General features: G+C 36.0%; 1 protein-coding gene across 7 annotated transcripts; it reads right to left on the reverse strand.

Moving 5' to 3' along the window:
- Positions 1 to 21: 21 nt before the first annotated feature.
- On the reverse strand, positions 22 to 17,467 carry LOC135172409 (uncharacterized). 7 transcript variants are annotated; one of them, XM_064138496.1, is made up of 4 exons: positions 15,076 to 17,467; positions 14,050 to 14,182; positions 9,242 to 10,744; positions 4,330 to 6,509 (listed from the first exon to the last, which is right to left on the reverse strand). In XM_064138496.1, the coding sequence occupies exons 3-4, from the start codon at positions 9,287 to 9,289 to the stop codon at positions 4,485 to 4,487; spliced, it is 2,073 nt and encodes a 690-aa protein (XP_063994566.1). In that variant the 5' UTR covers positions 9,290 to 10,744; positions 14,050 to 14,182; positions 15,076 to 17,467; the 3' UTR covers positions 4,330 to 4,484. The 7 variants fall into 7 exon arrangements, 5 of the variants coding, with proteins under 5 accessions (XP_063994566.1, XP_063994568.1, XP_063994567.1 ...); XM_064138498.1 differs by having other exon boundaries at positions 14,050 to 14,262; XM_064138497.1 differs by having other exon boundaries at positions 9,242 to 10,687; positions 15,050 to 17,467.
- Positions 17,468 to 17,483: the final 16 nt, after the last annotated feature.

Consider the following 17,483-nt stretch of genomic DNA (forward strand, 5'->3'; position numbering starts at 1 on the left):
ACTCACGTGTGATATCTGTGCAATGATTGTATTAAAGGTCATCGGCTTGCGACGTCAGAGGGAGAAATACTGTTCCGTCCTCCGTCAATGTTTCTATCTTTTCATTTCTTTATTCTTATTTATATATAGAATCCTTTTGGTCATTCATCTAAGAATGTTTTGTTACATGACCTCTGGTTGAAATATATGATCAGTAATTTATAGCGGTATTTAGTATTTATATTTGATTGATTTCATCCTTTATATTTTGCAATTGCTTCAAGGGGATATCATTCATAGAAAACGTATGTGAATACGTAACATGACAATGGTGAGTGCAGTTGCTTTTGTCTGTTTTAGCGACAAAAGCAACTGTAAAAGTCTATTATAGTTTCGTCTTTTTTTTTTTGTGAAAAATCAACCAATCACGGTCCTTATTCCATAGTTTTGTGGTTTTTACATATTTTATCGTTATGAACTCTATCAGGGGATTCTCCGGTACATTAGCTCGAAAGGATAAGCTCCTAACCCACTGAAATTCAATTAAACATATTATAATTTATTTTTATCTAAGCGTTGCATGTTTGACAGTATTTGATTGATTTTAACTATTCGATTCAAGTATTTCACTATTTAATCTCTAATTATTTGTTGCACTGAGTTTTGCAATCCCACTTCACGTATTTAATGTTCCTAGTTTTTTCTTCATTTCAGTAGTCTTTTAAATGTTTTAATTATTTGTCGACACAGTTTGGCTTCCTTGCGCCAATCGTATTCGTCATTCATGTAAAATTTCATGATTTGAGGATTCGTGTCCAATTTTATAAAGTGCATGTTGCCAAATAGTACTCCTTGTATGACAGCGATGTGTAGTGGTTTGAGTATTTCTTCGAGATTTTCTGTTAAATTGTTAAGCGCTGCCGGTTTTTCCCTTGCTTTTCTGCAGTCTGCGATTTTTGTGGAATACGTAGTAAGTTTATTATATATTTGATTCCTCAGACTAACAGGATAATTCAGTATTAAGGACGCTCGTAACGTCCTGTATCGGATTGATGGATCCATTTTATGTATTCTGTAATCGTAGGTTTAATTTAGATATATATTCGTGTAGGTATTATTGCGAAAAAGGGAGGTGCTTATAAGTGGTTACTTCCCAATTGAGTAAACCCAGGTATTGCTTGCAGTGAACATATATAGATAGATATAGAATATTTAAATTTCATGAAATATTTTTGCCCAATATATGTTTGATTATTTGATTTTTAAATTATTATAGGCTTAAGCGTAGTGTTAAGTGGTCCAAGTCACTTTCGTATAGTTAAATTACGTATTGTCACGTTTGCGAGGTACCCATAGATCTTAAGTATTGGACTTTAATGTAATTGAACATGATATATCATAATAAGAGATACAGTGTAGTAAAATAATAATCTTCTGATCCTGTTCCGCTCGTGTTCTTCGGTATCCTTAGCTCCTTGCTGTTCTGTTGTCCGTTTTGGTATCATGGATCGACTAATGCCTGCGGATCAACTGCCGAAGTCTGGTCATAGTACGTACATTTGTTGTTTTCTTTGGCTAGGATTATTAGAAAGGTATGGGGACTTTCATATGGTAAGGAAGGTTTCGTTCATCCAATGGTGCTGTGACAGGTCTATCTGTATGCTGTTCAATTTTGGTATTCAATTTTCTGCGATTTGTTCTCGTTCTCCACTCATATCTTGCATTCGTACTTCTTGTTAGTAGCGGAGGTTGGATTCCGGTATTCGTTTTCATTGATTTTGAATTATTGCTTGACTTGGATATCTTGGGCTCCCATTTCCAGTATGATGATGGTTATGCTGCTTTGCACTGTAGAGAGTACTTCTACTGCATGCTCGCTCCGTTGTAGTCTCCATTATCCTGTGGAACTTCCCATCGTCGTCACGATCGTGTAGAATGCTTGGTTTACGCATGTAAGGTATTTTGAATATCTGTTGTTTAGTGTTGGTCAGCAAGATTGTGACCTCTCTTTTAAATATTTTGTTTTCATTTTCTTCGTCCTTTTCCAAGTGTACGCGGTATTTTCTGAGTGAGAACATGACGTGAGCATCTTTTCAGCGATAGTTCGAATTGATTTTCGAGTATCAAGAGGTCGGAAGAAGGATATAGGGGAGCAGGTAAGGAAAGCAAAATAGGATTGTGTTTTGTTCGTCGTTGTTGTTTTCTTTTCTTCTTTTCTTTTCAGGCCGAAGGTCCGCAGAACATCAAGTTCGATCCCTGATATCCTGAAGAATTAGGTGCCAATATTCGGAACCTTAAGCCGCAACTGTAGGGCGTTGCATGTTTCAGCTCATTCATGCTGAAGGAATTTCAGGCTTATTCTAAATCTTACACTTCAATTCATAATTTTACATACTACTCGTCAGTGGCCTATCGTTACAGTATTTTATTATATATTCTACTTATTTCTTCACTTGTTTTCAGGTTATCGCAAAGGTGACAATCGATACTCGAACTCATGCCAGCCCACAGTATTGTTACTTCATGAGTATGATTCTAATGTTATGCATATACATACATGTATATACATATGCATATGTATATGAATATTATAATTTTTATTATTTATTTAGTGAGGCTATTTAACGGGATCTGTGTCATTCCGTCGGCGTTCTTTTACCGTTATAATTCAAGCGTTAGTAGCCATTATGAATAGTTAAGTTTAGTATTATTTTTTTATTTTTATTTTGCAAGTTTCTCTCATTTTCTCAAGTTAAGCCTGAAGTAATAGAAAGAATATCCTACCTTTATCTGCTATCATTATCTGTATCTATTTCGTCCGCCGAAATCTCCTCCAATTCTTCGTGACTATCGGTATTTTCTATTTCGTCGATTTTCGCTTCGCAATATTGTTTAAATACATCTAATAATTTATGCATTTTTTCTACTTTCTTTTGCAATTGTCTCGCGATAATTAATATTCGGTGTTTCCTTTTCCTCGCCTCTAAGATTTCTTTATTGGGGTGTCTCCATATCCTAATCATACGAGGGCGCTCATTCGTGTGTCTGTCCATTCCTGATTCTGGAATGATATGAGACGTTTATTTCTTTATTTACGGAAGAAAAAACGTTTCGTTCCATTTATAACTCTATATTTTGCATTCAGTGCATTGCAAATACGTGCTCGTGCAGATTAGTGCTACCTTCACCTAGATTATATAAAAGGGATGCGGACAGCAAAAGTCGGGAAAAGAAAAAAAAAAATTATGTGTCTAAAATATTAAGTGCAGCATGGTAATGTTGCGTGCTCTGTTATTATCTACTTTGTCTAATGTTTTTTGACTAAACTATTTTCATTCTTGATACCGTTTGGAATCAAAAGTTTGGTTGAAAGCGCGTTATTTTTCCCCTAGCCTTAGTTTGCCAAAAATTATGATGTATGTCCAATTTTTGGTTTACTGATTGTTATGCTGAAGGAATTAATAAATGTCGCACAGTGTAGATATTAAATATGTCATGATTTATATTAATGACCTCTGTTATGTTTTTGTTTTAATGTCTACAAATGTTGATTATGAATGTTTGACTCGATATAAAGCATTGAGAGTACATTCGGTACGGGATTATCTCCCAATAAAAAAAAAATGTATATGGACATTATGATTTTATGCACATATGAATGAAAAATAAAAAAAATCTATATCTATATATGTATACATATATATGTAGGTTATTTCATTGAATACAATGCTAGTGATAATTATAAAAAAAATATAGAAAGAGTAGTTTCGAATACTGTATAAAATACTATAAAATAATATTTATTTAGTTATTTATTTTTTTTTTTTTTTTCTATCTTATTTCGCCGCCGTTTCCCTGGGGACCCCTTGGATCGTCACTCCCAAAGTATTTATTGACTCCAAACCCCATTGAAATTCGGCCTTCTCCCCGTCGTGTAATGGAATCGTGTAGGTTATGATTGTTGAGTTTCTATTTTAATTTGTAATTTGTGTTTGCAGCTCTTCATGTAGGGTTCTGAGGAAGATCATGTGGAACCGTAGATTTCGCATCGTTCTTTCCATGAGAATTTTTGAATCTGTGGTGTTTTGGTATTTGAATAACCTATGCATTGTGTTGCTCAACTGATCAGTAGCAGCTTGCATCTTGCTAATAGTCGTCTGCATTTGCCGAATCTTCTCGCAAATATCAGCCGATCGGGTGTTCATCGTTGATGATGCTAATTCTGATGCTGATACTGCTGCTGATAATGCTAATGCTGATGCTGATTGTTGTTGATGTTGATTCTGTTAATGATTTGTGAAGTCAATTGCTAGTTATTCAGGAGGGTAAATGTAACCAGGATAGTTGAAACGTGCAAGATAGTTGTGGACCATCACGATTTCGGACGAGTAGGAAGACATATAATATATTTCCCCTTGATCAGCATCGAATCCACTGTTGATTTCTGAGTGGCTATTTTTCTATTTATTGGCACTATGTAGAATGGTTATTAACAAATACTTCTACTAGTTTGTGTTAGTTGGGGCAGTACTTAAAGCTATACGTGCTTGCGATAGTAATTGCGGATTAATCGGATTAGGAAGGGTGGCTCGTGGCAGTTCACTTGTTGTAGTTATAGTGTTCAATGGCGTGGTTCTCCGGGTGTGTGTTCTCATCTCCGTGTTAAGAGGTTGAGCTTCGATGTTTTCTGGTAAATTATTCGTTTGGTTTCGACGTGTTCTGTATATAAAATAATGTGTAAGTCCTCCAAATAAAGCTCCAAGGATACGGAAGCTCCATCCGAATGCATCGTGTAGCGTAAAACCATGTATGAACACATTAGCAATGCCAATTATCACGTGGATAATAGTGACAATTCCTATAAGAATCGATACTGTATTCCCAAATATTTTGAGTTTTTCCCACGTCTTATAAGCTGCTGATTCCGTCATTTCCTCTACCATCTCCCTACTCAAAAGGTGTTTCATTGAAATAGTTCCGGCTGGCAGTTCATTACCATTGGCGGCGCTGACAAGATTATTCATTACAGTGGCGGCTTCTGCTCGAGTTAATAGTCGGTCACGTAATTTTTCCATATCTGTTTCGCTATAAATTCCACTAGTTGCTAAATTTTCTATTTTTTCATATTCCCATTCTATTGGTAGAGAAGGGTTAAAGGTTGCAGGCGTTGGGGTTTTCATTGGGTCAGGGTTCAGTGCATACCAATATCCATCAATTCTATAAACTGTAGGTATCGCTGAATGGCAGTCAATGACCGTTCCATGTCTAATCAACATTCTCGATATTCCGGTTAGAAAGTAACTTTCGTTGTTGTAAGTAACTGGCATTTCTTGGTAACAATTTTCACTCTTTCTGAGGGTGACTGGTACTGCCGTGCATTTGACAATGGAAACCAATTCTCCTGTTGTTATTGCATGATAACCCGGGCCTTTCATGAGGTTATAGGCAAATATATCAGGTGCAAATGACGCTGTGCTAAGGGCGTTCATTAATGAGGTTCTTTGGGCTTCGCATTGACTGAGACGAATATAGTGATACAGCTTCCTAACTTGAGTTCTAAGGTGGTGTTCGAGGTATACAATTTTCGTGTTAACATATTGCATTAAGTCCACATTATCGGTATTGATAATCTTATTTGTGGGGAAAGTGGTTCCCGGAGAAACTTCCATAATAAATAATTTTGGTAATTCAGTTTGGATCAAAAGGTAGCCACAGGTTAATGTCTTAGATCTTTGCTCCAATGTGAAAGTATAGTCTCTAGTGGTAACTAAATAAGTGGTCGGGTTACTGTTGTCTGATTCGATCTTCGTAGCTGATCCTCGATATAGCGTTGTGTATTTTCCGAATTTACAGTCGTCTGGAGGCTGGACTGACCAAAAGGCCTGAGTGCCAAGAGAGTTTGTACAAGACCCCGCCAAAAAATCGCATTTGGCTCCCGATTGAAGGGTTACTTTGTTGGATATTAATTCGACAGTGGTGACATATGAAGTGTAGTAGATTCGCGCTATTGCGTTGACAATGACTTCGTCCCAATTCCCAAATGGGTCATTATACTGGCTTCCTTGACATGTGCCGTCAACTTCGGCTTTACCGGCTATTGTGATTGGTCTAAGATTGGTGATATTTTTAACTAGTGCATCGACTACAATGTTGTGTGATATCTGTAGTGAGTTGGAATCATGTAATTTTTGGCATTCGTGTTGTTCCAGCTCAACGAAATATTCCCTGCGGTAATTGTGCACTATTGCTACATGGGAAAACATTCCGCAACGGTGAATTGTTCGATCTAATTGTAATCGACATTCTACGACCGTAATTTGTCCATATTTGTTAAGTTGCATAAGTTCGATGTTGACATTTGTTGATTTGGGTTTAACAAGGGGGATGTGACATTGCCCCACCTGGAGTAGAGAATACGAGGTGATGTTTAAGGTAGACCCACTACAATCATAACCTACTAATCCATTAATTTCCTGGGTGTTGATGAACAACAGGACGAGAATAGCCGTCATCATCCTTTTTAGAGTCATCTGTAACATTTTTGGATGATGTTGGGATTTTGCTAACTCAATTTTCCTACTACCCTAATTTTCTGATTATAATTTGTTATTAATTATTAATTAGTTATTCTAGCTGAAATAATGATTCTAACTTTTGAAGATTTTTATTCTTAATGTCTATTGTGTTATCATTTATGTGGTTATGAGAGAAACTTGCATTTTAGATAACCGTAGCTTATTAATATGAACCTTTTTCTTGGCTCCATTTCTATTTATTATGACGTTACAATTTTCTAGTATTTCAATAATATTATAAGGACCTTCATACTGGTCAGTCATTTTTCCCTTATTGGGTTCTTTAAGCAAAAATACTTTATTTCCCACACTAAGCTGTTGTGGATTTATTTTCGCATCGTAATATTCTTTAGATTTAAGTTTTGCTTGATGAAGATTTTGTCCTGCTGTTTCTTGAAATTTACTGATTCGCGTAAATAGTTGGCGCAAATAGTCTCCGTATGTAGGCTCGATTGGCTCATTAGCGGCTTGACTGGATGGTAATCTAGCTAATTTCCCGAATACTAATTGATGAGGAGTGTATCCCGTTCCCTCGTGGACACTAGTGTTATATGCAAAAGAAGCTAATTCACATAGTTCGTCCCAATCTGTATGGGTGTCTGCGTACTGTTTTAGGTATTGTATGAGGACATGGTGGGATCTTTCGATGGATCCATTGCTTTGAGGTCTATATGCAGTAGTATGATATTGTTTAATTCGAAATTTCTTGGCAATTGTTTTCATGAGACAAGATATAAAATTTGAGCCTTGATCGGTGAGTATGATTTTTGGTGCTCCGAAATAGCAGATAAAATTTTTAACAAGAGCAATTGCTATTTCTCTAGAATCTCCGTTCTTTAAAGGTATAGCTAGAGAATATTTAGTTAACAAATCTTGAATGGTGAGAATATATATATTATCATTTTTCGTTTTCGATAAAGGTCCCACCATATCCATGGCGATTTTGTCGAAGGCTGCTTTAGGTGTGTCGGTAATAACCATAGGTTGTTTCGTTTTAACCCTAACTAATTTCTTTAGCTGACATGCCCTGCAATTACGAATGAGTTCGATAACGTCTTGTCTCATACTTGGCCAGAAAAAGTTCTGCCTAAGACGATTAAAAGTTTTTGTCGTACCTTTATGACCGTTCGTCGCGCTAGCGTGATACTCGAGTAGGATTTCGGATCGGTCATGCTCATTGGGGATTATGACTTCTTGCGTGCAAATTGTAATTTTTACATCAATTGGTGCAAATGTATCTACTAGGATTTGTTCTATTATATTCCATGGGACGTCGTCGAATTGATCAGTCTTAGCTATGCTAATTGATTTGATATTGAGATCAATTATTGCGTTGTGAACAGATTGTAACCCTTCGCGAATGTCTTCTTCGACCACTATGTTGTTCCTATTATTACGCAGGGGTAGGATGAGGGTAAGTTTTTTCTTATAAGGTATAACTTTTACACGGAGTAAAGTGAGATCATTGATCGGACAATCGATTGTATGCAGTATTTCCAGAGCTCCATTATCGCAAGCTTCACCCCTAATAGAAGTAAAGATAAGATAATTGTCTTGTCGCATGGCTAAATTGTCACGACATTCAATTACCTGATCCGAAATTATTCGCGAATTTGGTGGTAGTCTTTCTTTATTTTCCCTTTGTCGTTGATTCTCGAATGGAACGCGAGCTGTTGGGAATATTTCTTCGCTCGAATCGCTTGAATCATCTGAGTCAGGTACATCGACCACAACTGCTTCATTCTCATGATTGCTAATAGAATCTGTTCTGAGTATATCAGTCGAGTTGTTATCTTGTGCATCCTCTGGGGATATGAACATGTCGGACATAATTTCAGTAAAGTCTGCTAACCCTAGAGACCCGTCATCAAAAAATGTTTCATCTAATTCATCACAAGCGGCTGGGGGTAAATAGTGGGATGGGTCGATGTCTTGATTATTTGCAACGCTTGCAGGATATGACTCAGAGCTGCGTTCGCTCTCCGCTAATCCACCGTTACTGGATAGCTCACTGTGATTATGTTCGTTATCTGAGTCATTTCCTTCAGGTGATATCAGGGGTTCAGATGCCGGATGTTCGGCTAAGATTTCCGTCGCGCTACTTGAGCCTGTCTGTTGCGTGATATCTTCGTCAGCTATATTACTTCTTTTATTTCTACCTACATTCTCACTGTCCTCTGATTTCGTGCTGTTATCTACTGCTATATCAATATCATCGCTTCCCACACGAGATCTTTTCGTCAGTGCTTTTGTTACCTCTTTCTTTTTTCGTTTTGCTGGGGCCGTAAATATTGAATCACTAGAAGAGGTGTCAGAATCAATCGTGAAAATTCTTTTTATATCTAACAAAGTATCATCGTTGTCGCATTCTGTTTCGTTATTAAATGGAATATTTCTAGATAAAGCATCAGCATTTGCGTTCACTAACCCTGGTTTATATACTATTCGGTAATCAAAATCCTGCATACTTAGTCTCCACCTAACAATTCTAGAATTTGGCGACGACACCGAATTAATCCACGTCAAAGGCCTGTGGTCTGTAACTAATGTAAATTTCCGACCGTAGACATAAGGTCGAAAGTAGTTTACCGCATAAATGATAGCAAGCATTTCCTTTTCTATAGTTGAGTAATTTCTTTCTGATTTTCCTAATACTCTTGAGATATAGGCAATTGGAAGATCTTTACCAATCTCTCCTTGACTGAGAATTCCGGCAATGCCGTATCCGCAAGCATCTGTCGTGATTACAAACTCCTTGGTGAAATCTGGATATTGCAGTATGGGAGATTTGCACAGCGCGTTCCGTAAATTACTAAAGGCTTTGTTTTCCTCGTCGCCCCATTGAAATTTCTTGTCTTTCATTAGGAGAGAGGTTAAAGGTTTGGCGATTTTTGCATAATTTGGGATGAATCGACGGTAATACCCGGTTAGGCCAAGAAATTGTCTGATATTTTTCTGATTGGTTGGTCTTGGAAAATTTTGGACAGCTGTTAATTTTTTTGGTTCCGGACGTACTCCATCAGATGATATAATGTGTCCCAGATAATTGATCTCTTTCTTTAAAAAGTGACATTTATCCGGTTCGAGTTGCAAACCAGCCTTTCGTAAGCGCTCACTTAAATTTTGAAACTTTCGAACATGCTCTTCAAGAGTCTGAGAATAGATCACTATATCATCCATGTAGACGAATAATTCTTTACCCTGTAATCCAATTAGGACTTTATCCATCATTCTTTGGAATGTTGGGGGTGCGTTTTTGAGACCGAAGGGCATGCGCGTAAACTCATAGTGCTGATAGGGTGTAGAGAATGCGGTTTTATGTGTGTCATTAGGATGAATAGGGATTTGATGGAATCCACTAGCAAGGTCAAAGCTTGAGAAATATTGGGCATTTCCCAACTGGTCTAATATTTCATTAATGTTTGGGAGAGGGTAGGCGTCCCCGATGGTTTTTTCATTGAGAGATCGGTAGTCAATTACCATTCTCCATCTTTTATTTCCTAAGGAATCTTCCTTTTTCGGAACTATCCAAATGGGAGAACTATAGGGCGAATCGGATGGTTTAATTATACCTCTTGCCTCTAATTCTGTACATTGTTTTATAATTTCGTCTTTGTGAATAGGAGGGAATCTATATTGTCGTTTGAATACAGGTACGTCATCTATTGTATTAATTTGATGAAAAATAGCATTTGTAGCACCTAAAGCTTCGCCATTAAGAACAAAAAGGTCTTGGTGTTGGCTAATGAGTTCAGTAATTACAGTATTTTCTGTTTCAGTCAAATGATCGAGATAGAGGAGGTTTTGTATAGATTTTGCACGTTCAGCAGTGAGTTTATCGCTTGAGACTACATTAATGGGAATAGTATCGAGAGGTGGACTTGCGAACCAATTTGGCTTGTGACTTAGATAGTCGAGTTTTTGAATATGAGAATTAGGCTCTTCTTGAAAATTGTTTTCGCGGATCAGTTCGCGCTGTGCATCAGTCTCTCCTCTACATGTTAACCAACTACACTGGCCCATCTTAATCACAGGCGTAGGCAAGGTCAAATCTTGATCACTTTGATTGATAGCTCTGATGTATGCGTTTCCTTGAATATTCAATTCTGGACTTCCAATTATGGAAACCTTGTCTGCAATGTAAATATCCGAGATAAGGCCAACCGTGGGTGAATCTTTGGTTAATTGAACTGTAAATGCACAGGAAGAATTTTTAGGAATTGTTTGATAGTCGTCGTAAGTTATTTCCATCACTACATTATGGAAAGAAAAAGTTTTAGATTCATACGAAAGAGTGGCTCTGAACTCATGGAAAAATTCTGCGCCAATAATTCCGGCCTGAATTATAGGAAGATTGTCGCTCACTACATGAAATTTTATGGAATAGTTATCAATGTTAATTAAAACGGTTCCAAGGGTTTTAATAAAATTGTCAGTAATACCGTGAAGCTCAATAATGTCTTTGTTATTCATTGGGGCGTGAAAATTAAGAGCGCTGATTTTAATTAAATTGACTTCCGCACCACTATCGATCATCATCACCGTTGGTAATTTTAATTGTGATGAGTATAATGTAACGGACGCGATCTTTGTTTTTCCAATTTGCACGTGAGCAATACGAGAATAAGGCTTTAATTCTGTCTGTCCTTTCGAATCGAGAAGTTTTTCTGCAGTAGTCCTCTCACTAGATCCATTGGGTTTTACGGGCGCGGTTAATCTGAGATTTTCAATTGATTTTTCCGTGTCTAATTGTGCTTCTTTTAGATGATGGACATCGCTAGTTTCAATTGATGATGTTTTAGGGTTATTTGATTCCGTATGTGTTCGATTGGGAGGATTTGTAGCTACGGATTCATTAGCGTTAGATAGTTGTTCAGACGCGCGCCGCGCAGTGGTGTTAATGGAACAATCGGAATTTATTTTTGTATTTTCTGTGGAAATTTTAATCTCTGATTCTACTGGGGAAACTATCGCATTAATCGGTTCGTCAGGTATACAATTAATGTTAACGTTCGTCTCTGAATTATTTTTTTCGAATTGATTATTATTAACTGAGTCCTGTACTTTTTTTAACCCCCGGGATTTCTGTCTCAATTCTTCATGATATCCGAGTCCGTACCGCATTAATGATGGTTTTTGTTCCCATAACGCCCTAAGCCCTTCATGTGTTTTGATGGCATTAATTGTTCGTGCTCTTTGATCGACGTATAATTCTTCTATGGTTTTGATCGGGATTTTCGCTAGATCCGCTCCGGAAATATTTATATTACTATTAATTGCGCTTTTCAAAGTGTCCTGAATATTTAATTTAGAACTTCGTAGTGTGCAATCGCGTTTTATTGAGTTCCCGTGGTTGTTCCCGAAGTCGAGGGGAAATTCGGTTGGATTTGATTTTCGCTCGATTGGTTGCACGGGTTTTGAGATAGTGACGGGATTTGATTCGGATTGCTCCCCGTAAACCCGCCAATATTCTGTTCGGGGAGTTGGCCATTTTTTGAATTCATTTCTTTTTGTCTGTTCATGTAAGCTAACTTTCTACAGTTACTCAAGTTATGCCCTGGCGATCGACATAATTCACAAAAAACTCCCGGTATATAGCTTGGTTTATTGCCGTTTTCCTGCCCAAAATTGCTATTACTTGAATAATTTTGAGTACCAGTATTATTAAAGGAACTAAAATTGTTTCGATTTGCAGAAAAGCGATGATTATTCCATGAACCTGGGTTGCTGAAATTCCTGGGATGATTATTGTGATATCTATTTTGAGATATTGCTTTTGAGTTACTAAACCCTTGTGGTGTTTTGCTGAACCCGTTTCGATGTGAAGTTTCGTTGTCCCGTCGATTGAAAACGCGGTTGTCCTCTTGTGGAATGTTTGCATTAACTCCAGAGCTGTGTGAGTTAGTTTGAGTTGTGCCAATAAAATTTTGGGGCTCGTGAAATCGAGTCATGTCGCGTTCGTGGATTTTATACACTTCGATTGTATTTTTAAATGTTTCATCTAGAGTCGTATGGGGTTTAGATAAGCATTGGATACGAAGCGAAGGTGGAAGACCATTCAGAAAGGCTCTAATAGTATCTTTTTCAAGTTTAGTGACATCTTCTACTGTTAAATATTCTCTTTCAAGCGTTTCAGTTTTAATTACATCAGAATAGAGGCTTTTAACGTGGTTAATGTAATCTACAACATGCTCTTGCGATTTCTTGCAAACATTCTCAAGCGCTGCTTTCAATTCATTTGCAGTTTTATAAGGATCAAAAAAGTTGCGTAAATTAGTTTCAAGTTCCAGAGGTGTTTGATATTCCAAATTTTCTAAGGTTATTCGTGCACGTCCTTTAAATTTCTGACGAACAAGTGCTAAAAACATGGGAACGGTAGACTGGTCGAGCATAGAGCATGCACGATTGCAAGCTCTCATAAATTGTGTAACTGTTATATTGTAACCGTCAAAAGAAGGTATATACGAGAGTGCATCTTTAACTGTGATTCTACTCGGAATGTAGTGCGCATTGATAGGTGTATTGCTGGGTTGTGATTGTGCAGTTTTATTTTTCAATAAATCTATGTCATTCTTAAGGGTAGCCATCTCATCCAGAATTACGTTAGTTGCCAAATAATTTTGATTTGAAATATTGGGTCGTTCAAAGTCTCCTTCCGACGGAGAATTACTAGTCTGCGTTTGACATTCTTTCAATTGTTTTACTGAAGCTTGTAGGTCTTTAATTATTTGGGCCTGTTCTTCGATTAATTTCAATCTTTCCAAGAGTTGTTGATTAAGCTCGCGGGCTTCTTCTAATTGCTCTGGTATCTCACCCACATTCGTTTCGTAATTATCCATTTTGATTGATGCAAGTATTGATATCTATATATATAAATTTTGTTAATGTATTTCAAAAATCAAAAAAAAAACAATGAATCTGTATGAATATATATATGGTAACGAGTTGAATTAATCGATTAATTTTTGAGATTTACTTTTTTTCTTTCAGAACAAAAAAAAACTCGAGTAAAATAAAATGAAGGATGAAACGAAAAACGAACATTGGTCAGTATATCGTATCTTCTAGGATGATAGGCGTTAAAAGTGCTAAAATTCATTAGATTAAAATTACGTGTGCGACCAGCCAACTAATGCAATAAAAAAAAACGAAAAAGTGACTGAGAAAAACCCCACACTTAGCACCATTTTTGTTACGTATTTCCGGTGAATTTGGTGTTATTAAAAGAAATAAAATCTCAGTTGGTGTCATTGTTTCAATATTGTCCTTCCGTTTTTGATCTTAGTAATTTAGGGAAGCCGAAATAACAATTTTTAACCGTCGAGCGGTAGCCGATTAAAATTTGACTTGCCGATTTTAAGAAGGACATGCTAGATTGATTTATTTTAACGTTGAGAATTTACCGAAAACCGTAAATAGTGGTTAAACTTTCCTTTTTTGGAATATCAAACGACATCCGGGTAGAAAGAATAAATGTTTTCCTCACGTTACTCACTTTCGTTGTTTCTTTTATAATTAGTCCTTTGGGTCGCTGTCTGGACGGCTGCTTGGCTGGATGGATGATACGTTTTCTGTAGTCTTTTTGAATAAAGTTTTTTTTTTGATTTCACTTATTGACGTTTTCTTTTCTGGATTTCCGAGAGAAACAAAATTAATAAATATATATATATCGAACGAAAACTGTATTTTTAATCGTTGGTTCACTTCACTAAGAGTGCGGTTTGTTTTTAGATTACATTATTTAATTGTTAAATTCTCGTGGGGTTCGCAAGAGACCGTTCGTAAACGAGCATCTTGGGTCGCCTCGGCAAAATTTATCAATTAATTTTACTGAAGATTTGGAATGAAAGAGTTAATTGTTAAATTCTCGTGGGGTTCGCAAGAGACCGTTCGTAAACGAGCATCTTGGGTCGCCTCGGCAAAATTTATCAATTAATTCTATAAAAAATTATGCAATGAAAGATTCAATTGTTAAATTCTCGTGGGGTTCGCAAGGCACCGTTATTTAAACGAGCGTCTTGGGTCGCCTCGGCAAAATTTATCAATTAATTCTATTCAAGAGTGATTTTTCACGTAAGTCAACCGATAAATTCTCGTGGGGTTCGCAAGCCACCGTTCTTAAACGAGCGTCTTGGGTCGCCTCGGCAAAATTTCTCGGTATGATTTGTGTGATGGGGAAGTTAACACTTTTTCACAACACTTGGTATCACTTCTTTTTTATTCACCACAAATTCTTTACTTGTTTGAGACTTGACATGTTTAAATTTAATAATTAAAGTGAATGGTGGCTTTAGAAAAATATTTCATGTAAATGAATCTTATGTCGAAAAATGCGAAAGGTAAAATAATTGTGAGTTCAACAGTGCAGACAGCAAAATTATCATAAATTCAACGGTGCAGAAGGCCAAATTATTCTAAGTTCAAGAGTGCAGAAGGCCAAATTATTCTAAGTTCAAGAGTGCAGAAGGCAAAATTATTCTAAGTTCATAACTCACGAAATTTTTCCAAGTCCACAACTCACGAAATATTTTCTAAGTCCAAAAATAATTTGGAACTTAGTCGATTTAATGTTCCCGGAGCTCTTCGGAGAGATGACTGCTGCTGGCTGATGTTGAAGTTGAACTGCCGTTTCTCTGCGGCACTGAGACTACTCTGACCGATTATTCACCGCGTCGATCGTTGGCGCACGCTATCCAGTAGTAGGGATGGTGGGGATGCTTCGTTTAACGTGCAACTCCACTTGACTGAGAGTAGGGATGGCGCGTGATGCGTATTCATATGTTCTGTGTGTAGTCTCATCTAATGCTGTGACATTCTCTTATGCCTTATTACATTTTTCATTTTTACATTTTTAATTCTTAAAAATTATTTCTGATATTTTGACAATGATTTTTCTGTTTTAAAATTAATTTTTGAACGTGATTTTCACTATAGCTTAAATGGATCCTTTTGGCATCCTCATGGTACTACTATAAGCAATTTTTGTCTATTGACATTGTCTCTTGACAAATTTGACAAAATTCGTTTTTGACCCTATTTTTGGTCTAGAAATACGATTCTAGTATTAAAACTTTTTTGACAATTTTTTATAACATTTCAATTGTTAATAACAATAGTATTTTTCAGTAATCAGGAACAATTATTCATCCATTCAAATGTCCACATTTTATAGCATTTTTCCATAAATTTTCATTTTCTTAACTATACAACTTTCGGAGATATTGACTTGACCTTGAAAAATGTTTATTAACTTTTAATGGCGTTGTTTATAACGTGAAAAATCTAATCAATGGCTCAGTCGTTAGAGGATTCAGTGGACTATTTTTATGGATTTTTCGGTAGCAATTCGTTCATTAATTTCGTGGTTATTAACATTTACAATTAAGATCGCTAATTTATCAAAATTGACATGTTTAAATTGTTGAGTTTTGTTTAATTTTCTTTCATATTCTTGTTCTTGTTATTTAAATGCACTAATTTCGCCAATTTTAGATTTTTTAGGGGTAATTCTTAATGACATGTCAATAGACATTCAGTTTTGTCTATTGACTTTTACAATTTTTTATTACATATTTTTGTAGTTCACAATTTATGCCGTAGTTTCTATATGGGATGTTTTTGCATATGTCCCATAGGGAAAGCGCTATCAATTCTCGAACTTTATTTGCATACACCGATACAAGGATTTGAGTGTGTGTGTATAGTGTGAATTATTTAAAAATCAATATCTTCACTGTTTATGAAGATTAAGAAAAGATTTTTTTTGTTACATATCAAGGATCTACTGAACTTCCTTTTACGATTTTTCTGAATTGTTTACAGGATTTTTCATGTACGTTTTGTTTACAACAATTATATTTGTTAATAATTTTTATCATTTTTATGAATGGAATAAATAGTTTTCAATATATGGAGTCCTTTTTTGTCTGGAAACCATTTCTCTATCGTCAATAATGCGGACGCTAGAATTTTCCAAAGTTTTTGTGGACACACCGATACATGGGTTTGTATGTGTGGGTGTGTGTAAAAGTTTAAAAATGAATATCTTCACTATTTATGAAGATTAAGAAGAGATTTTTGAAATACATATTTAGGATCTACAGAACTTCCTTTTACGATTTTTGTGAATTGTTCGTAGAATATTTCATGTATATTTTGTTTACAACAATTATATTTGTTAATAAATTTTATTATTTTTATGAGTGAAATAAATAGTTTTCAGAATATGGAGTCCCTTTTGTATGGAAACCATTTCTCCATCATCAATAATGCGTACGCTAGAATTTTCCAAAGTTTTGTGGACACACGGATACATGGGCTTGTATGTGTCTGTATGAAACTTCAAAAATAAATATCTCAACTGTTTATGAAGATTAAGAAAAGATTTTTGGTGGGTGCTTACCCCGGTGATCGTTCTTTCTTTTCCACTGATTTGCATTTTGTTGTTATAAATGTTTGTTAATTGTTTATTAACAAATTCTATTTTTTCATAACTTTTCATGGCCATTGTCTTATGGAATATTTAGTTTACGTTATTTCTTGACTTTTCATGCATCCTTTTTGATGCAACAGTCGAATTTATCTATTTTTCTGAATTATGATTTCTCTTTTGTATTTAAATTATTCGTTTTTCTTTTCATTTATTTCAATCGGAGTCATATCATTCTTAGATTGACTCGTATCAATATATACGTGGAAATTTCCAAGATTTCGTCATTTTTGAGAGGGTGCGTTACTCGTCCTCGCGGTTTAACCCTGTTCTAACGTCCCAAAGCTGAGTTTCTTTTAATCATTGGTATGTGGGCTCCTGTATGGTCCCGAATTATTTTTATTTTAAGTAATCATTTATTTATTCTGTGCAATGATTGTATTAAAGGTCATCGGCTTGCGACGTCAGAGGGAGAAATACTGTTCCGTCCTCCGTCAATG

The sequence above is a fragment of the Diachasmimorpha longicaudata genome, unplaced genomic scaffold (assembly GCF_034640455.1).
Source record: "Diachasmimorpha longicaudata isolate KC_UGA_2023 unplaced genomic scaffold, iyDiaLong2 ctg00000288.1, whole genome shotgun sequence".
In the NCBI taxonomy this organism is placed as follows: Eukaryota; Metazoa; Arthropoda; class Insecta; order Hymenoptera; family Braconidae; genus Diachasmimorpha; species Diachasmimorpha longicaudata.